This window comes from Branchiostoma floridae, chromosome 1 (assembly GCF_000003815.2).
Source record: "Branchiostoma floridae strain S238N-H82 chromosome 1, Bfl_VNyyK, whole genome shotgun sequence".
Lineage (NCBI taxonomy): Eukaryota > Metazoa > Chordata > Leptocardii > Amphioxiformes > Branchiostomatidae > Branchiostoma > Branchiostoma floridae.
The window spans coordinates 31,005,815-31,028,552 of NC_049979.1; the positions used below are offsets into that span (position 1 = coordinate 31,005,815).

The window sequence follows — 22,738 nt, forward strand, 5'->3', positions numbered from 1 at the left end:
TAATACATTACACAGGGTAGCCTTTTTCCAGTGTGTTGAAAAAAAATTCTTCTATCTGTATCCAAAATTGTGTGCACCCACCCCACAGTCCCAAAATAAATGAAGACCTGATTCGTATTCTTCTCTACAATAAGTACATATTGACATGTCTATTAAGGTCTCATTTATGAGTTTCTTCTTGCCATAGACTTCTATGATATAATTCGTGTTTTACATGGTCGCGTTTATAATGAAGCTACATGAAATGTCAGCAAATTTTTCATTCTATGTTGAGAAAATTTACTGTATATAATGGAAAAAAATTGCTAATGACTAGAATCCATAGGTTTGTTGTTTATAGCAATTACAAGCTACAATTAGTCAATCCCCGCAAAAGGCACTTTTTCCTTGCTAGCATACAACCGCACCATTCAGAACGCAGGACTGTGTACCTTCGACCTAGCGCGCGGCTGTCAAACTTTACCTGCTAATTTCTTCAGTTACAAGCAAGCTTTCACCAATCTAACTTTTGATATCAGTTAGGCTGGCCAACTGGGAATTTCTCACTCCTAAAAATATGCGTCCATACAGTCATTCAGTTTTTGGCTCGGATCTATTTTAGGGTACCCACTCGGAGTAATACATCAATGAGACCTTAACCCTCAAGCAGCCGACCTTATTACCTTTGCCAGAATGGCTAAGGTTATGTTTTGGGCTTGTTAGTCTGTGTGTCTGTGTGTTACCAGCATAACTCAAGAAGTCTTGAATGGATCCCGATAATATTTGGTAGGTGGGTAGAGGTCGGAAAACGAAGGTCAAGTTCGATAACGGGCCTTCTAGCGGCTTGCTAAGGTACTGCAGAAGAACCTCAATTTTTTATATCTCGTATTCTGGACATGCCGTGTTTGTGATTTTAAAATGATGGATAGCCCATGGGGCAGAGAGCAAGTAGTATAATTTGGACCCCCTAGCGGCTTGTTTGGAACTGCAGTCGCTGATTTCCTTTCAAACTTTGGACGAGAATAACTAGAGAAGGTGTAGATGGATCGTCATGATTTTTGGAATGTAGATAGCCTAAGTAAAAACTTATATAATGAGATACTAGTTATTCAAATTAACAGCTAATCTGGATAATAAATGAGGGAAGTTGATAAATCCACTGCATTCAGTGATAGGACTTTCAAACTTGTTACACATGTAACTGCGAAAGATGGCAGAGAGTAAGAGGTGCATGTTTGGGTCCGCTAACGTCTTTCCTTGAACTGCAGGAGCCGGTTTAGTTTCCTACTTTGGAAGAGAATAAGTCAAGAAGGATGAAAGGATCATCATGATTTTTGGTATGCTGATAACTTAAATGATGCTTGATACAATTTAATATTATTATGTGAATAGGGATCATATTTGTATAAGCAATGGCAAAATGTTATGAACCAACTCCAGGCATATAAAATAAAATAAAATGTAATGAGTAACACAGTTATGTCTACAGACATCATTCTACATAACAAACCTGGTTTATTTGGCAAAGGTATGTGTTCGTGGAACTCTAGTTTTGCGTCTAAAATGACCGAGTGGGGTCCAAACGGACCCCATAATGTTTTGTTTATAAAATCTCAGTTCCAATTCTTATCGGTGATCATTGTACATACATTGTTTCGTCAATGAAAGAGAAACATTTTACGTGATAAGATGTTGCTAATTCCAGCTCATTAACATAATTTATGCAAAAGATCAGAAGGACCACGTTTTACACTAAACATATTTTGACCAGGGAGGGGAATTTTGAGGCCCTCAGCAAAGTTTATGTCGCATAACTCATGAACGGCTAGTCCTACCAAACTTGGTAATTTATCAAAAAATATTTTAGAAAAAAATTTTGTCAATAAATTAAGTTTATCGGGGGGTTGTCATGGCAACGGAATTCTGACAGGCATATTTTTGCCAAAATTTGCAAATTTCTATTAAAACAAGCTTTTCTTAGTAAACTACACTTGTTTTCTTACTACAATTAAATCCAATGAAATTCAACGTCATTTTCATGATCCAAAAATCATAATTTATGCTTATTTCATGACGTCAATGGTCAAAATCCAAGATGACTACCTCATTAGCTAAGTAACGTCATAATGTCGTCACAATGACACAAAAGTTATTGTGCGGATTTAGTTTTACATGTTTATTATCCTCTGAAAGTTTAGTGGTTATACGTTAAATGGTTTGATTTGATTTGATTTGATTTATTCGGCTGTATAATCATGAGAAATACAGCCAGGGCTACCCAACTAGCCGGAGGCTATTATCAAGGGCTAGCCCTGGTAACATTACAATATACGTTATACAATGGTATACAGTATACAACAGTATTAACGATACATGTAACTTTGACTACAGAGGTGATCCGTGTTTACAGCTTGACTAGCAGTCGTACGATCTAGAATGTCAGTCTATGATACAAATGATACTACTCGGTTATCTATATAAGGCTAGTTAGTCAGCGATTAACACGTTTGAACGCTACAATGTATACGTAGTTGTTGCCATCAATAGCTACTATCAGTAATACAATGACTATTAGGAAACTTTATCAAGCGTTTACAGAGTATTTGTTATCAGGCGACGTGCGCAGTCTATTTTTGAAGGAGCTGATGGTGCTAGCTGTACGGGTACTACTGGGGAGAGAGTTCCTGAGGGAAATTGCTCTGCTGACAAATGTTCTCTGAGATCGTGTAGTCTTGTGTGCAGGAGTAGTCAAATGTTCACTGTTTCTTTGGGGGTAGCGGGAGTCGATAGCAGACGTTCGTGCATGAGGAAGCAGACTTTGCAGGTGTGGGGGGCAACGTCCATTCAACAGTTTGTACATGGTTACTGCCGTGTGGAACATTTGCTTCGGTACTGTAGTGACGGTAGGGATAGTTCGGAGTAGAGACGTTCGTATGAAGGGTACGGTAGTCCGAAGTGGCCACTGATAATCCTGGTGGTTTGATACTGGACAGATTCCAGAATCTTTTGGTCACGTTTGGTAAGGCCGGCCCAGACAATGTCAGCATACTCTAGACTTGGTCTTGTGATCATAGTGTATAGCATGAGAAGTAGATTCTTCGGAATCTTCTTCCGTAGAGCACATAGTAGTACGGATGATCGTCTAGCCTTTGTTGAGATGATCTCTACGTGTGTTGACCAGGACAGGGTATTTGTGACAGTGACACCTAGGTGTTTATGACTGGTGACAACCTGTAAAACATTTCCTCCTAGGATCACAGGAGGAATCGATTGTGGAAGGGTGCGAGACGTAATAAACATGACTTTGCACTTGTCTATATTAGCCTCTAGTTTCCATTTTGAAAGCTAGGTTGACACAGAGCTCAACTCACTGTTTAGTGATGCGACCACGCGGTCGATAGAGCGGTGGCAATAAGACAGTGATGTATCGTCGGCAAATAGGTTTGTTTGACACTGTGTAAGGCTAGTGGCCAGATCGTTGATGTAAAGTATAAAAAGTGTCGGTCCGAGGACGGATCCTTGCGGCACTCCGGCTAATGGAGACTTCCATTCGGAGCCTACTCCCTGAATGACGACACGTTGTCGTCTATCGGAGAGATAGCTGGTGAACCAGTTGAGCATGGGGCCATTAATCCCGTATGTTTTTAATTTAGCAAGAAGTCCTGCGTGCCAGACCTTGTCAAAGGCCTTTCGGAGGTCAAGAAATACGCAGCCTACAATTTGTCCTCTATCTATGACGTCGGTCCATTCCTCCATTAGTCGACACAGCTGCAGTGCGGTGTTGTCAAGTGGTCTAAATCCGCTCTGGTGGTCAGTCAGTATCGGATTTATATGGGCAATTAGTCGCTTGTTCACCAGGGTTTCCATAACCTTTGACACTGCGCTCAGTAGTGATATATATATAGGCCTGTAGTTGTTTTAGAGGTGGCGGCTACCGGCTTTGTGAATGGGGGTTACGTTAGCTTTTTTCCATTCCGAAGGTACCTGCCCGAGTTGGAGAGATTTGTTATACAGGCAGGTTAGAGGAGCTGAGATCGGATCTGCTACTAGGCGTAAGAGCCTGGGGGATATTTCGTCGGGTCCACATGACTTTCCGACTTTCAGAGAACTTAGTTGTTGTCGTACTTCCTCAACTGACAGCTGAACAGAATCCAAGACTGTTCCAGGGACAATTGTCGGGTGGAATGTTGGACCTGGGAAATTCCTAGCGGGAAGATCAGTCTGGTTTATGAAGAAATTGTTCAGGGCATTAGCCTTTTCTTCCGGAGTCTCCAGTATGGCTGAACCGACTTTAAGAGCTGGGATACCCTTTGAGGTATTTCCCAGAGCAGATTTAGCATATGTGAAGAATCGCCTGGTGTTGCCAGTCTCCACATCATTCACGAGTTCCTCAATGTAAGGTGACTCGGCCCTTCTTGTGAGTGCAGTCACTAGATTTCTTTGTCGTCTGTAGGTGGCCCACGTTACCTCAGTATTTATCCGTTTCGCTCTGGAGTGTAGGCTGTGTTTTCTACGGATAGCTGTTTTGATCTCTTTGTTAGAATGTTAAATGGTTAAGGAGTTAGCCTCAAGAGTTTGTTTTAAAAACTGCATATTTTGCATGGGGTCCGTCTGGACCCCAGCAGGTACTAACACACACTTCCCTTTATAATTTTTGACAGTATTGTACCAATATTCGTAAAAAACTTAGTAGAAGATGTAGCAGATATTGCCTGACAAAGTCACAGAAGGAATTTTTCTTCAGATTAAAAATGTTCAAATGACTGCTCAAAATTTACACCCGAATGGGTGTTTGAGGGTTGACACCCACCGCTGCGATATCATATTGGTAGATTCGTCATTTTAGTCGCAAAAGGTCGGATGTAACTAAGCAGTTACACAAAGATCTGTAATTTTTTTATAACCTTGATCTTTATAAATTACTAAGTCTTACTTTTCACCACAACTATAGTCCAATCCTCATCAAGAGACTTAGTATTTAACTTGATTTTTGATGTCGTCATTACTGTCTTAACACATTAAATGTTATAATTTGATATGCTACCTTATGCTATATGAACGTTTTAACTGTAACTGTATGTTCTTTCCATGGCTACGAACATCAGAACTTCTGAATGAGATGCCCTCTGTATTGCATTGTTGAAATTTTTCAAACTAATGAAAAGTAAATAGCTCTTGTTGATTATATTACTTTCACGAGATCTTTCGGGGAGATCGTTATGACATCGAACCTGCAGGCATTAGATGAAGCCAATATCAGAGATGCGAAGCCACATGTATCCATCTAATGATGGATAAAGTTAATATTTTTTGGGTATCTTTTGTCTATCTAAAAAAGGTTTGAAAGACTTTGCTTAAGCAGGACAGATGTAAGACAGTTGCAGATTCACATGCTCCTTGATAACGTCCTTGGGTGGGTGCATTATAGCATCATGCCACATAGACTCCGACATTTCCCAGACATCTATAATTACAACGTTTAGGTCTTTCAGTATTTTGTTCACTTCCAACAAAAGTTGGTGGCCATACCAATCGCTGTTTTCTACAAAATGACGGAGCCGATCGTGGTGATTGGTATTACTAGTTCGCCAGATGACCATTGTGTCTGGATAGCGGCTGTGCAGTCTTTCTATGGCATGACGAATACCCCAGACCCGTGAACGGAATGTTTCTATAGGTTCAGCCATATAGTGTGCCCATAACGCTATAACTATCACAACATTCGGACCTCCTACAATTTCATCAATGCCCTCTGCTACATAACTGAGTGTATCTACTTCTATGTTTTTTACGTCTACGGTTTTCGGAAAGTAATGAAACCTAAATTTCAAGTTAACACTATATTCTCTGCTTACTGATGATGCTCTATTAATAGTGTTACGAACATATTCACCGCGATCTAAGCCAATGAATTCTGTTAAATAGGCCCACCACTCCCTGGACGTAGAATCCCCAAAAAATGCAATGTTTTGTTTTGCAGACAATCTAACATTGATCGAGCTGATGGAAATCGTCTTGTTTGGCATCTCAGACAAAACCAGGTTCCATTGAACCAGTAGCCTTCAGACGCTGTCTCTGGTAGGCGAGGAGCGCAGAGTGGCAGGGTGCTTCCTGCAACTTTCTTGGTCACACCTGGAAAACCCAAAATTCCATATAGATATAGACAATAATACAAAACTTGCAACTTTAAACTTTCTCCACGGTCAAACATTATTTTTTACACTTACATACCTGTAATCCAAAATTGTCTCCATTTAAGTTAATAAAAATCCCTCATTTTTTACGAACGAGATAATACAGACAATAGGTGACAACGCCCAAAACAATGCTGAAGTTTTAATGAATTATATTATCAATGTGTGAGAGGGTACCAGGCTGTCAGTATGTCCATACTTTGTTTTTTTGGCGACGCCTCAGGGGCGACCCAAATGGTATATTATTGTGTTCAGTCTGCAAAAATTCTAGGAATTGAACAGGCATGTGTCCACAGGCATGTTTGGAATGGAAGCCTCGAGTTATGTGGAATTTGGGTCATGTCCTAGACAGCTAGGATCAGGAGGACAGGTGGGTCAGAGATCATAGTTGGTAATTTTCTTGGTCCGAATCACTGCAGGCTCATTTTGTGCCGCCAGCTGTGAGCACCTTCGATCTCCTTGGATCCATTCAATTTCCAGAGTCACAACTCAATGCTTAGTCAAAATGTCTATCAATGAGCTGTGAGTTCTGACTTGTTCAAGCCATACACCACAGGTAGACAGAAATACTTCATGTCAAGGTCATAACCTTAAATGATGGCAAATGGTAATCATATTCAGAGTCACAGAGAAAAATATTCTGTGTCCAATGTAAAATCAATTCAACAAATGCAAGGTTATGTGTGGTGGGTCGTCAAGCCAGCCACTGGTATTATTCTAGCCTATTGATATCTGATATAATCCAATACAATAGTGAGAAATGTTTCAAACTCTGCTGTGTTTTACTCGTCATTATACATTCTTACAATCTTGCATTCCAGGGACATCGGGTGTGTGTCGAGTGTTCGGTGTAATTCATTTGCAATCTGTACCCTGATCGAATAAATACTGTAACGTTAACGTAAAAGAACCACAGCTCCCAACCCAACGGTGATCAGAATATCTTACACATAACATGGGGAATCTTACTTCATCCAAAGATTAGGTCATGAATGCAGGCTGATTCTACATGTTTGTATGTTAGAAATTCAGGCTGAGAGTAGGTCGGGAATGCAGGCTGAAAGTAGGTCGGGAATGCAGGCTGAATGTAGTTCGGGAATGCAGGCTGAATGTAGGTCGGGAATGCAGACTGATAATATGTCAGGAATGCAGGCTGAAAGGTCGGGAATGTAGGCGTTGTGACTTCTGCTTTTGCCCAAATTATTTCCGTGTAGCTCTGCATATTTGTAAGTGAGCAGTTCAGGTCAACTGACGTTGTTTTGTGTTGTGTATCAAGGTTAGTGATATGCTGTGGGGGTCAACTCAGACTTAGGAATCAAAGGTTTAATAGCCGGTGATTTAATGGAGCTCATCTGTTTGTTTGTTTTTCTCTTGTACTTTTACAGTACATACATGTAGGTCTTGCAGTTTGTCAGGGTACATTTATTACACTGGCCAATAGGAAAGGAGATGGGAGGTACATTGTACAATCATGAAACTTTTACTGTAGGAGGTGTTGCATACTTGTTTTACATTATAACTGTTTTACTTACCTGTTGAGAATGCATAATCATTGTTATATCCAAGAGCTCCATACTCTAATCATAGAAAATTTAGGTGAAGGTAAACATAATTAGTTACTTATACTACTCATTGCAAAATAATCAACAATAAGAATAACTTAGGAGAGCAATGGAAGTCGTCGCCATGTCATTTTTTTCTGAATTGACAATTATGTTATCAATAGATTCGGTAGGTCTTAGTTCAAGCGGGGTAAAACCCCAAATATACGTACATATCTTTAGTTAGTAAAATTGCAACCTGTTATTGGTAATCTCATAAATTTGTTAGCTAAGATGTTCATTTACAAAACAAGACAGTCCAGACACTTACGTTCCCAGTTCTTTAAGTAAGCCCATTTCTTTCAAGAAGTAGTGTATTTAATTGCAACAAGAAGGGAAAATCTTGAGAATATATGATTTATACTTGTTGAAATATGTCACAGTTCAATTTCCTTTAGAGATATGGTTTGAGACATATGTACCATTAGTTAAGTCGATGTCTTTTTGTGTTGTTTGGTTGGTTCTTCCAAATAAATGGATTTAAAAATTTGCCAGCAAAGATGGCATATCGATGCTGCAATACAACTTATAAACAGGAAGCATAATGTTTCGCAGCCTCCGTTTGGATAACCCTTAAAATTCAAAATGGGCACCGTAATATGTAATACCATAATTTATTGCCTTGAGGACAGAGATGACCTCCAATAAGCTGTCCCCTTCTTAACTATATGAAGGGGGATTGCCCTTAACCCTGTCCAGACTGGGTGGTGGTAAAACTGCCAGCGCCAAATTTGACGTCGTACAACTCCCAAACGGCTTGTGCTAGGACAACCAAACTTAGTATTTTTCTTAAAATATTGTTTGAAACAACTTACAAAAAAAGTTTTTAATTTTTCGCTTTGCCATGGTAACGGGTTTCTGAAAGGCATATTTTACCAAATTCTCTAAATTTGATGTAAACAATGGGATTTTGAGATTTTCTTGCTACACTACACTTGTTTTCATATATGTTAATATCTTACATATCTCATTATGATATATATAATATAATATCATATATAATAGCTTTTCATAAATAATGCTGATGAAATGATGTAATTGGTCAGTTCTAAAGATGGCCGACCATATCATGATGGAGTAAATGAGTAAGTATATTTGTTATAATAAGTTAGTATATTTGTCATGTACGTACGAACATATCTATATGTACATGCAGTGAAACATTGCTTTGGAGTAACTATACGTGTTGCTCCGGAGTAAAATAAACTGCTCCAGAGTAAAATAAACTGCTCCGGAGTAAAATGAAACTGCTCCGGAGCATACGAGTAAATGAGTAAGTATATTTGTTATAGGTAAGCATATTTGTCATGTACGTACGAACATATACCGTCTATATGTACATGCAGCGAAGTATTACTTTGGAGTAGCTTCACGTGTTGCTCCGGAGTAAAAAAAAAACTGCTCCGGAGTAAGCGAGTAAGTATATTCGTGTTAAGTAACGCATACGTATTTGCCATGTACGTGCTTCTTATGTAGGCATATATCAACACAACAACACAAAAGACAGTAGTGTACAGTGATCCTGTTTCTTAAGACTTTACTATCACTTGATGTCTTTAAAAAATATATTAAGGAATTCATAACCAACGCACATGTCGTCTTATATGTCAAACGTGGTATCACATTAGGAAATAAAACTTGTACTGCAAGCGATATGGCGAGATCACATTACTTCAGGACGAGGTAACCATATTTTTTCATCAATGTCTGTTCTGAGACCCAGTTCTTGCTGTGTACAATCTCGTTACTGTAACGAGGCAACGCAGCGAATTCTATTAGATAAAACTTTTTGCCAGCGCGCTTCGTCTGTTTGATGACACGTTGGGGAACATCGGCTGGCTGGTGAGGTAGTGCGATGGACCAGTCTCGATAGAGTGTCCACTCCTCTTCGTCACCGCTGTGGTAGCCGCTGTCGTAGCCGGTACATTCACTTTCATCTGATGAAACCGTCCCGGAGGACACATCTGTCCCTGTATCACTCTCGGAACCACTTTGGTCGCTGTCGGTTTCTTCTGTGGAGTCTCCCTGCTCGGAGCCCATCACAGATTCGGCGTCTGAGACGCTTTCTTCATCTTGTGACGCCGTCGAATCCCCATCTTCCGAACCAACCGTATCCGTGTCGTGTTCAGACGACACGTCGGAGTCGTCGAAAACATCGCGCTCCCGGTAAGAGCCCGTCTCGGCATCAACGACGACTTCTCCCGAGGCAACACCTGACTCGTCTCGGTGTTTTCTTTCAAGATGACGCTCGAGGTTGAACGCACGATCAAATTCCCGATCACAAATTTTGCAGACGTGAGGCATACTTTTTTTGTTCGGTGGACAGAAGGAAAATGATTAGATATCGATGTGCACACATATATTTGTCGCGCATTTAAGCTTTTAGGGACCGTACGTTTTACATCCTGTATACACCCTACGTATGCCTTAATTGCATATGAAGCGTAGATCCATACAGGGTGTACGCAAGATGTAAAACGTACGGTCCCTAAAAGCTTAAATGTGCGACAAATATATGTGTGCACAAAATCTTAACATGTACGACAACTCCGCCATTGTGCTATAACAATTTCTTGAATGCTATTAAAATCATTCGCATGCATTTATATTGCGTGAAACTACATATACGGAGCTGTTAGAACTCCCCATAGAGGTCTATACGTTTCGTGAAAGTGTAGTAAATTAAAAGGACGATGTGCTAGCTCCATGGAGCTGTATGAGCAATCTTAGGCGCATGATTTTTTGTTAACGCCGTTGACAGCCAGCTCGGGAGAATTCCAAATTGCCTTTTGTATGCTCCGGTTATTGAACTGATTGACACACTCAAGAGAGATTTTGGCTGGACATGCAGATAATAATACCAGAATACCAGAACAAAGGCCATCGATGGTAAACAGGGGGGGGTGCTAACACATCATGATGTCCTCGACTACGACTATGAATTGACAGAAAATTTGGGCATTCTTGGTATATCATTTTCGAGTACCTTCTCAATGTTGGTGGAATTGTTTCAATGTTGGTGTTCAACTAACTGTATTATTACATTAGAAGCGGGATGGCGTAATAAGTGCATTTGCACCTCGGATTTTCCTACTCTGTACATCCCATTATCCAGTCTGTTCTCATGTTCGGCTATCTGACCCCATATCAACATGGGAAAAGAGAAAAACGCCGAGAAGTGTACGGGGCCGATGCCGGAGCCAGAACCCAAGACAAAGAAGTACAGGACCAGGTCAGGAAACGCCAAGACGAAGCCGTGGAACACACCTACAAAAAGTATTCAGGAGTTCGAGCAATTCACAGAGGACCACACGAACACCTCCAAAACTAAGGTATGCAGTCTCAAACTTCGTACAACGTCGAAATGGTACGTTGAAAGTATTTTTCCGCAAGTGAAAGAAGCTCTCAATAAGCTAGTCTGTGAGTCCCTGAGACAAGATGGCGGACATGATAATGAATAATCAGCACCTGGAGGAACCGGAATAATAGACAACAACGTTGAAACAATGGAAACCAGTTCTGGCGACGAGGCGTACGCCATGACGGTAGCTGACAATGACTGCCAGGAAAACAATGGAGACCCAAGCCAAAGTACAACTCCGAAGTCTATTATAGCAGATCCAACAGAAAAGGAAAACAAGACAGACTACGCGACACCAAAGTCTTTTACCTCTCCTACAATCCGCAAGGTTCTTGGTGGCCTTGAGAACATTATTTTGAGTCCATTTACTAAAGGAAAGAGCAAGGAAGACAGACAAAACGCTGGCCGAACGCGACCCAAGAGGCTCTGTAAACGCAACCATAAGAGGCGAATTAGGAATGTTCCCTTGTATATTGACACACAAACACAACTTATCAAATACTGGCTTAGACTACGTACCCTACCAAATGATAGAATTGTAAAGAAGGTAATACATGATACAGCAGTTGAACAAGAACTAGAATGGATCATACATGTTCTGGACATTTTGTGCAGGAATGGTTTCCAAATTGTTTGGTTAAACCCTGCCGTTGATGCCAAACACTTTGGAAACATATTCAAAGAACGTCTTAAAGACGCATTTCTCTCTGGATGGCGACAAGAAGTAAAGAGTTGTAACAAACTAAAAACTTATTCCCAAATCAAAAGTCAATTTACACTTGAAAATTACTTTTCGTCAGTTCGTAATAAAGCTTTTGCTGTTAACATAACCAAATTAAGAATCAGTTCAAACTGCTTGGAAATAGACAAAGGTCGGTACCGTAATGTACCAGCCAACCAGAGGCAATGTCCTTCATGTAAAGATGGTATTGAAGATGGATTTTCCCAAGACCTTGCAGTTTCAATCTTACGGACACGGATATCTAAAACACACAGGTATCGACAGAAAAAAATTAGCATTTTTTCCAAACCTTTTACTTTAGTACATTTTACAGACACGGCTACTACAAACACAGGTACCGAGGAAAAAAAAAAGATTTTCTCCAAAGATTACATTTTCCATCTAACAGACACGACTATTACAAAGATCCAGGTTCCTCGAAAAGAATGATTTTCTCCCAACCTTACATTACATATTTTACAGACACTGCTTTTACAATCATACAGATTCCAAAAGAAAAAAAAGGAAGATTTATTTTCAAACCTTGCAATTTACGTCTTCAGACACGGTTATTACAAACACACAGGTACTGAGAATGAAAAAAAACGTGCATTAAAATCTTTCAGACATGGCTATCACAAACACATAGCTTCAGAGTATAAAATATGTATGTATAATTTTTCCAAACCTTGCACTTAACCCTCAAACCACCGTATGGGGTCAAAACTGACCCCAGACGTATATTAATATGTGCCATTATGACATTTCTGGTTCAAAACAAATTTCCTTCCATGAGTTTGTTTGTATAATATATGTCTTTTAACTTCTCATACGTTAATACCAAGATTGGCTCATTGTTGATTAAGTTGTCGTAGAAAGTTTATGTATAGTCCAGTGGGGTCAAAACTGACCCCAGCATTTTTTAAACAAACTTTTGGAACCAAAGCCTAAACTATCTATCGTAAGATCACGAAATTTTCAGAGAATGATGTACATGTGTAACGAAATTTTTTGTGTCATTATCATGTTATATGACGACACCATGACGTAATTTAACTTAAATTGGCCGCTATCTTGGATTCTTACTGATGACGTCATCAAATTAGCATAAAATATGAATATTGAATCATGAAATTTACGTTGAATTTTATAAGATGTCATGAACAAGTGTGATTTGCAAAGAAAACCTTAAAACTTGAATGTTTGAGCCAAAATTAGAAAATTGCGTAATAAGGGGGTGTCATGATTTGCGCTTTTAGGACATTTGACTCCGTATATGTGTCGATCTACATTTCTGAGTTTAATTTTGTTCTTCTACGATGGTTGCACTGGTATGTTTCAAATTGAGGGCGTCTTTATCTTCTCTGCATATATAAATGAATGAATGGTGGAAAGCCAGGGTAGCTGAGAGACAAACGTGCCCTAGTTTCTACAAAATACACTATAGCCTGCAGCCCAACAAACAGCAGACACTGGCCGGAAAGAAACCTGAACACAGAGGTCAGTAATTAAAGAAGAACTAGAAGTAGAGGGATGGGAATAGTTCATCCTTGAAGTGGCTCTACTTCCCAAATTGAAGAACAGGGTAGTAAATGAATCATGTATCACACAACTTTAATTTCTTCAGAATCACCTTAATTTAGGGACTACGTTAGTCAGGATTTGCGCCTTTTAGAAATATGACCCTTTTGACAATTTTGTACATATTTATCTGTCTATTTATGTGTAGATAAGCATTTGTTAATTTATGTCGGTTATTTTTCGATAGTGGTTTTTTTATGGTTCTCCTATCGGTTCGACAGATGAGCAGGCAGACAGGCATTACCTGTTTTGCCTGACCTGCACATGACTTTTTATGGTGAAGGAGGGGTGTGCAATTCCTTCTCCACCCTCTCGTCTACTGGAGCACTAAGTCTCACAGGGACAGAACTGTATGAAACGTGTGAGACGGCTTCAGCAGATAGTGGTGCGTAGTACATATTTATCTGTCCATTCAAGTTTAATATTGTTCCTTTACGAAGATGGTGCGTTAACTTGACAGAAAATAAAGCTAAGAGTGCAATGAGAAGTAGACCATGAAAAAAACTAGTAGATCTAGTACCCATACTATTGGGCGCTTCACATCAAGAGTGACATGACCTAGTGCAGATCTTCTACAGCACCAAGAGAAGCACACCTGACAAGCGACACTCCTGGGAGCCGCGCACTCATCAGGCTTATTATACGTGCTTGTATAAGTCCGTATGGGATCCGTATGGAATTCTCAGCGTCTATCAAGATAAATAGGTTGTTGGAAAAATAATAGAAATTGGAAGCATAACATGCAATTTTCCCCGCCCGGTTCCCCAAACGTTTTAGCCCATACTGCATATTTAGTATAAAGCAGCTGCAAAATGAGCAGACACATACATTGAAAATGGAAATTCAGTCAACGAAGTAGAACATGTCGTGGGAAGAACAAAAAAGATCTCGACCTCACATTCTGTTATCTTCTTTTGTGGTAAGGGTCAGAATGCCATCCCTGCAATATTCTTTATGTAGGTCAACCCTACATAACATGCCAGAGGGGATCACAAAAACATCATACGGACTTAAAAATACACGTAACGTTACATGTAAACCTCTCTGTAAGAACCGGTATGGCAGACATTAGAGGTGGAACCTATGATTACCAAAAAAAGGCGCAAAACCCTTGAATCGGGTCTGGCGGATATGAATAGATTAGACCGCGTGTTTGTTTATGAATTCTACTGAATCTGTCACTTCGTGTACCTGTAACATCAAATACTAACGTTTAAGGAATGTTAACATACCGTCTGTAGGTGAACTGGCCGGTAAACTGTTTCAAATAAATTGGTAACTCCAGAGCAAAATGAGGCACAACTGTACAATACAATACACCTAAAATATCGGCCCGAAAATACTGACACTGGCTGACCAGCACAATTATCACTCATTCAGTCAGTGATCGACCAATCAGATAGAGCTTTACCGGGGTTGCTGCACAGAGAAGAACTGGTTGAACAATTACAGGTTCTTTCCAAGATGGAAACATGTGCCCGGTATACATTGTATGTTTCATTCTTCTACAAGGGTGAAACAGAAAGTAATGCAAGTGGTTTTGTTCGATTAAAAACTGAACGTGTTACAAAATCACTTGCATTACTTCCTGGCTCACCCTTGTATCCCATGGAAATCGATATTTAATGTGCGAGTTCGGTCCGGAAGTTAATGAGAGCGTTTCTGGATGTTGAGTATTGTTTGTTTGTTTTGTGCCTATTGCAAAAATGAGTAAAGAAGTTCGCTTTCGGCTGTTATCGCTCACTCGTCCAGATGCCAGCATACATTTGTCTGTTTCTTTAAATCCGTAACAGTTCCGTATGGACATGTTTTCTTCTTTCGTGTAAAATGTACCAAAAATATAGTACAGTGAATAATTAATGAAGTTTGATAGGCAGGGCTCACCCCACAAGAAGTCAAATAAACCAACAATCCCCCTTTTGTTAATATAACCATCTACAATATGGCGATTCACCATTCGCGCTAGGTCGATGCGGACGGGCGACGGGCATGTCTTGGTGCTAAAAGCCGGCGGTACTTCCGTGGTATATAAAAGGTAAACGAACCCCGCACAATGCATTTCAATGGGGAGAGGTTCTTTTAAGCGCCCTTAAGAGCGGCAAGGCCATGAGCGGCCGCCAGGTGTCCCCAGCCATGCGCCTGGCCAAGACGCTGGGGACAGGCACCATGGTCTGGGGGATATAAGTTTCTTTCTTGTCATATGTTACATGTATACCTTCCGTGGCTCTCAGGCCACGATGACGTCATCAGACTGGACAGGTGAAGAACTTATTTCACCGCGTCAGGCGGTCAGACGGGCCTAGAGGCCTCGTCTTTCGCGCTAGGTCGATACGGACGGGCGACGGGCATGTCTTGGTGCTAAAAGCCGGCGGTACTTTCATGGTATGTAAAAAATAGGAGTAAAAGAACTTTTTTTTTTGTAATGGGTCGCTGATTGTCGGCCGTTGATGAATCATTGGCCCCTGAATCATAAAACAGTAAACAGTAATATCATAAAATGATATAATTCTGCTTGGAATGTAGGGCAATGTTATATCTTGTTACATAACCATTTTACGTAAAAAGAATTATAATTTGAATGATAATTACATAAAAGAACTTCATTGAAACCTTTGTACTTTTATTATTGCAGAATAGCAAAGTTCAACGGGAAAAATACCGAAAACTACTATGCTTTTCAAGCAGAGGTCAGAGCGACTCATGGCGACTCATGTCGGCTTGGCTACCCTATGTGGAGTCTCGCTACTAGTGCTTATCTACATATTTCCTCCAGACCCGCATATGAAACAAGCATCTGCTGGAATCACATTAGGTACGTCCTCCTTGCTGGTTATATCAAAATAATGTATACGATTATATTTCAAACGTTGATTTAGTTTCGTTTTTTTGCATCATGTACAAAAAGTTATTAACATCATTTTTTTCCACCTACCAACTGTTTGAGAAGATATCAAGGCGCATTTGGCAGGGGCGGACTTACTTAAAGAACACTGTAGAAAAAGTGTTGGACGCAAGGAGGTTAGTATGATCGGTTTTCTTCTATTTAGTTTGGTTGTCCAAACTTAAGTTTTATTCGTAGTCACAGTGGACTTGTTGATGAGAGTATGGTTTAATAAGTCTTTTAACCCTTTAGTAGTCATCACCAGTCAAGAATTCCCAATTTACATTCGGGGCGTTTTAATGAGTGACTGTCAATCAATGGATAAACTAGAATGAGCTTCAAACAGAAGTAAAATTTTCAGTATGCTACATTGTTTGGTATCAATAATAATTTTCGAAACTTTATATTTTCCTTACAGGCACCTTTATCGGAAGTCCTAAAAAGCCTCATCGTTATCGATAAATACAAAGTGCTGTATTGCCGAACAGGTAAAACAGGCAGCTGGACCACAATGCAGCTCTTGTATAACTTGGAATTAGGCACCAATATGAGTCGCCGCGAGGTGAGGAAGTTTGCTAGAGAGAAGCGGCTACCAATTCTTTCAGATTTTTCTGAGGAGGATATCTGGCTTCGTCTTGCTACGTACAAGAAGTTTCTTGTAGCTAGGAATCCACTAGAAAGGTGAGAAAACGTTCATGATTCTGATGAGTACTTCGACACAAAATACTGTAAATGCAGAAACTTTCGAGATGGTTTAATGTTCTCGGTTTTAGCGGCGGTCGCTTCACCGCGGATTTAAATCCACCGCGAACATTTTTCCATGGCATTAAGATCCTACAGTGCATAGTGCTACCGCGAAATTAAAACCACCGCGAAAAGTCCATTTTCCCGCTACCGCGAAATTAAATCTCCGCGAACTTAACTGCATTTACACTGTTCACAAAGTAATCTATCGGGGGAGCTTGCGGTTACTGTTCCATGGTACAATTGGCATTTATGATGGTAAAGAAGGTAATTTTCTGGCCTAAATTGTAAGTTTTTTCAACCTCACCTTCTTCTATAGACTTGCATCTGTGTGGAGCGGATTTTTCGTCACGTATCCAGTGTACGGATGGAACGAAAAATACAGCAGTATGATGGAGACTATTTGCCCGGAAATGAAGACAAAGAAGGTGAGGCCTAATCTTTCCAAACCATGTAAAAATCATTATTACACATTGTTCACAGTCACCCGGAAGCATGACTTAGATGATAGAAATTTGCTATAACCGCCTCATAAAAGTACTCTGTTCCCTTCGCTCACTTGGTGATAACATTCGGTGGTTTTAGCAAAGGACCAGGCGTTATGACGCCACATGTGCCTCGGGATGGCTAGTTAAACCTTCATTATCACAAGTCTGCTACCATTTTTTTACCGCCCGGCTCTGAGAGCACGGGCGTTCCAGATTAAGAATGTCGCAGGAGTTTGAACCTATTGTAACTGCTTCTCACTAAATGTGCGCTTTAATGTTACCTAATGACAGACATTTTTCTTCTACAGATAACATGCAATAAAACAATTGAAATCAAATGGAAAGGAAACCAAACTCATCAGCTTGTACCGTTCAAAGCTTTCGCCAAAGCAGTAGCAGCCTCTGCGAATAGGACAGAATTCCAAAACCAACATTGGAAACCAATAAGTGAAATATGTAGTCCCTGCCAAGTAAGTAAGTTTAATATTTGTCGATCACGTTTTCTTATTATTTTACACCTACATTCCACAAGGGCGCTGCGTTTGTGCTACTTGTGTGTTCCGTTATAATTTCTTTTATTTTTTAGTCGTTTGCAGAAGCTAAAATTCGGTTGGTTTTGTCATTTTCATATTCCATGCAAGTATAAATTTCCCGTCACTTATTACTGAATTATTTAATTTTTGTTACTTATTATCATTGTTATGTATTTGAATGAGATCTTCTTTTGCGTGTCTAATAAGTCTTACGCTACATCTACATGAACTGGCTACAAACTGATAATCACGATCCATTAACTCCCTATTGATTTAGACTCAAATCGGAGCCAAATTGTGGCTGCTATTTTTCAAACCTTCACACACATCAACATGTCCGTTGGAACAATCTGTGTATGCAAATGTGCCAATATGATAGAACATGCTAAACCTAAAATAATCCTTCAGTGAATTTTTCATTGCAACATTTTAAGGGTATTGACATATTGCTGAGGAAATTGGGAAGGCAAAATGTGGACTAACGTACTTTTTTATTTGTTTTATTCAATCTCCCTCCCGATTCCGAATAAGCTGTTCTAGAATCAGCCCTGCGCTAAAATGGAACATTCCAAACCTAATCCTGGCACAAAAATTCACTTAAACGGACCTTACCCAATGTCTACTGTATGGAAGAATATACTTCTCAACTGGAACTTCTATGCATCAGGGACTATTTAAAAACATTTCTAAACTTCACCCTTTTGTATATTCACGCCAGTTCAAAGAAAAAAGACTTTTAGCCACCCGCTCAAAATGTACAAGACAAATATAATCATTGCTCATAACTTGAATAGATTATTTTTTTTCAAGTAAAATTGTTTAAGCATACCTTTTACCACGTTGAAAATTATAATTATAAACCCGTAAATAATGCGTTTGGTTGAGCTTTTTAAAGGGCTGGATGCAAATAACCTTTTTTCTTCTTTTTCTAAGATCCACTACGACTTTGTCGGTCATATGGAAAACCTGGCTGAAGACCTGAACACTTTTTTCCGGCATGATGTTGGTGTCGTCGGAAGGGACAACATTTTTCCACAAAGGAAACCGAGGATCGGTGACCAAATGCTTCATAAAGATTTTCAGAAGGTTTCTATTGAAGACATGAACAATCTTTATGAAAGGTACAAAGATGAATATGGATTCTTTGGTTACTCATTTGAAAATGATTTACAAAGGCTAGCTAAGGCAAGTGTTCGGAAATAACGTCCTTGAGAAATCGCTTGGCCGAATGTACGATACTGAGGGTTAATTAACCTGGTCCTTTGCTATAATCACCGAAAGGCCATAAAGCCCACAATGTGGTTTTATGAGGTGGTTATAGCAAAGGACCAGGCGGTATCACAGCATGTACAGCGAGGAACAGGCGGGTCATTAACGTTATTATCATATAGCCTACCCAAACTTGCAAACTCCTGCATGACGCATAGATCCATCTGTGCTATATGTGTGAATTCCTTTGTCGACTTTTTTAAAATTCACATTTGTTCTTTGGTACATCCATCCGTAACGAGATTACAGATTACATTTTGAAACCATAATTTCCACAGAAAGCTCCAACTCCAAAAATGTCTTACCGCTACGTTTAAAAACTACTTTTCCAAAAGGATCGTTCCCATCTGCAACGCTCTACCCGTCAACACTACACATCTAAGGCTCACAATTAACACCTTAAAAAACAGTTCCAGCTCACTACCTCTCCCTTAAGTGCAAGTTTCGGTATTTCCGGACTTGCGCAGATGACCCAGTTTCAGAATGCTTAGGTAGCCTTGGCCGAAGTGGCTGTAAAAATGTTTTTCTTTGGCTATGTTTGGTAGAAAGACCCAGTTGACTGAAATCCTTTGTTTACTAACAAACTGACGCAGTTTCACTTCATAAAAAGTATCAACGTGAAGGAAGAGGTTATCTAGCTTAAAAAAGGCTTTGACTTCACTTGGTCTACGTTTGGCTACACTCTGCAAAGACTTTGTGTAAGTTTTGTGTAGCTCTTTTTCGACTTTTGCTGTACGTTTGACCAACAGTTGACGGAGGAAAAATATTTAACGTAGAAATGCAGTATAAAATAGGTTTCTTAGTAAACATCACAAATCTAAGCACCAGGACGAAAGTGTATTTTGTTTCTGATCTCCAATTATATAGTTTTAGCAAATACAGAAAGAAAAAAAATCAGAATAGAAAAGTTGACGTTTCCTGCACCGACTAATGACGTGTTTTATCACTATTTATTTACCTATTATTATCTGTGAACGTCCGGAATATAATGGCTGATGTTATAAGAGATCGCAAACTTTTCAATAGATCTAGAAACAGATTTATCAACATTGACTTTATTTGGATCCACAATTAGCTTTACAATCCTGTTAGCTACCCTCCCTGTGGTCTATACTAAAAGTAACATAAACTCTCATGATTCCATTTGATACCATAATACCGTCACACAAGAAAAAAACACGCGATTTCAATAAATGTACAGATGCTGCATCAGTAATTATAATGTGTATACAGTTTAGATGATTCGGTATTCAGTACAATGTTTAGAAGGCCCTTATAACAATGCTTTATTTGGAGTTATAATGGCACCAGGTGGAATTTTTAGGGTTGATTTACACCAATATAAAATCACATGACAGAGAAACTACAAAACTGGACCAGATATGGGATTTGATAACCGTTTTAAAGTTCTAACGATTGGTACATTGTTCTATTTGAAAAAAAAAAGTAGGAAAAGACACGTCACTTGAGCCAATCATAACACAGAGTTTAACGTAATCCAAACAAAAGTGAACAAATCCTATCCTAGGTTTGTCTACATCCTGACTTCTAACTAAATATTATTTCTTCAAGGTCTTGGTTCTTAACCTTTGGATAAAGATGGACACAAAACGTAAAAATACCTTGTCGACTGTAACGTTTCGTTCGCGAGCAAGTTGACGAGCCCGCCACAGAAAACATGACCTATCTGACGACAAGCATAGTCTGTGATCATAATTCTTTTGCTTTCTAAACGGACTTCTCCTCCCATTTTTGTCTACAGTATTGGACCTGATTTTTGATAAAGATATGGCTATAGTTTTATCTGAACATGTCAGTAAAACGATGTACAGGTCATTTCAGAAGAATAAACAGATAATTAAAGAAGGCGTATTTTCCATTTTCTGTCATTTACCTTCAATAGTGGGTCTACAACTGTTTTTCTTTGTCATTCAAGTTTATACGACATGATCTGTCTACTAAATGTTACAACGTTTACTAAAGCTTAAAATCTCAAAAGGTAATGAAATATATAAAAAAGGCATTTGATTGTATGATTTAAGAGATGAATTAGCGTCACGTAAAGGAAAATGGTTGCTTTTGCTGGTCACAATTACTTCATGCTCGCATTCTGGTAGGTAAATAGAAACACATAAACTATAGAACGCCCATGTTTAGGAAGCAAAACAATGCTGACCTTCTGTCAGGTGATTGGTGACCTGGTGAGTCGGGTCGTCTACTTTTGGAATCCAAATAAAATACGCCAAGTAAAGGTAAAGTCCTTGCATCCCTCAAGTAATGAAAAGTTTGTCGGCAAAACGTTATCAGTTATAAGATATAATAAGAACACAGTTTGCACAACACGCCAGTTGCAAAACTGAGTGTTTCACACCACAAAGAACCCATTAAATCACTATAAAAACACACAACACGCCTGAAGCTAGACGCCAATAAATCTTAAAATCTGCCGCAGAAGGTCGTCGATGACAACTGACAACCGTACGTTAACATGCCAGGTGTACCTGGTGACCATGTCCGATTTATTGGGCCATAGCATTTAGTCGTCGGCTGTGCGGCTGACCTGAACCAAATTTGAAATTGTCACATAGACGTATATGATTCCATTTCCTTATATTAATTGATTCAACATGACAGGCATACACATAATGGTAGCCAGAATGGCGTTGGAATTTACAACAGACACTTAACCTACTCCGCCCGCATATTTACCTCCATGAAATGTCATGGAGGTTATATTTTACCCAGCGTTTGTGTGTGTGTGTGTGTGTGTGTGTAAACAAAATAACTCAAGAACGGCTGGGTGGATTAGTTTCATACTTGGTGTGTTGGTAGTGTGTGATGAAAGCTGAAAATGATTAGATTTTGGGCCCCCTAGCGGCTCCCCTTGGTACTGCAGCGCAACTTCCGGTTTTGCTATCTCGGTGTTCTGAACAAGCTATGGCCACGATTTTTAAGTATTAGATAGCTCTTGTGCTCAGAAAGAAATGACATAAGTTTGGTTCCCCTAGCGTCTAATGTGGGGATAGCAGGGGCATTTTTGTCAAAAACTTCTGAAGACGATAACTCAAGAAGGGAACAACGAATTTTCATGATTTTTGGTATGTAGGTACCTTAGACAATGTTGTACAAGATAAGATACTAAATATGCAAAATTGGAGTACATTTGCATAATTAATGAGAATATTATATCATAGCAGTTTTTTCAATGTATCTCTTGTTCCAGACATGCTATGGTCTTGACATTTAGGTGGTAGATAGCTTTTAGTGCCATGACCAAGTGGAGCAAGTTTCAGCCCTCTAACATTTAATTGTGGAACTGCAGGGGCGTTTTTGTCAAGACACTCCAAAGCGGATAACTGCAGAAAGGATTGACAGATTGGCATCAT

General features: G+C 39.5%; 2 protein-coding genes across 2 annotated transcripts in view; one reads left to right on the forward strand and one right to left on the reverse strand.

Moving 5' to 3' along the window:
* Window positions 1-22,738, reverse strand: part of LOC118430745 (carbohydrate sulfotransferase 11-like) — a 246,314-nt gene that overhangs the window by 139,004 nt on the left and 84,572 nt on the right. The gene's annotated exons all lie outside the window — the stretch shown is intronic.
* LOC118430802 (carbohydrate sulfotransferase 11-like) lies at window positions 16,392-19,717 on the forward strand. The gene is made up of 5 exons (XM_035841829.1): window positions 16,392-16,455; window positions 16,737-16,999; window positions 17,382-17,490; window positions 17,859-18,020; window positions 19,017-19,717. The coding sequence occupies exons 2-5, from the start codon at window positions 16,830-16,832 to the stop codon at window positions 19,284-19,286; spliced, it is 711 nt and encodes a 236-aa protein (XP_035697722.1). The 5' UTR covers window positions 16,392-16,455; window positions 16,737-16,829; the 3' UTR covers window positions 19,287-19,717.

Excerpts from the sequence above, each read along its gene's own strand:
- LOC118430802 (XM_035841829.1), top strand. The coding sequence starts at position 16,830 with ATGCAGCTCTTGTATAACTTGGAATTAGGCACCAATATGAGTCGCCGC. Across the intron at positions 17,000-17,381 it reads GCTAGGAATCCACTAGAAAG|ACTTGCATCTGTGTGGAGCG; the intron begins GTGAGAAAACGT and ends CTTCTTCTATAG. Across the intron at positions 18,021-19,016 it reads AAATATGTAGTCCCTGCCAA|ATCCACTACGACTTTGTCGG; the intron begins GTAAGTAAGTTT and ends TCTTTTTCTAAG.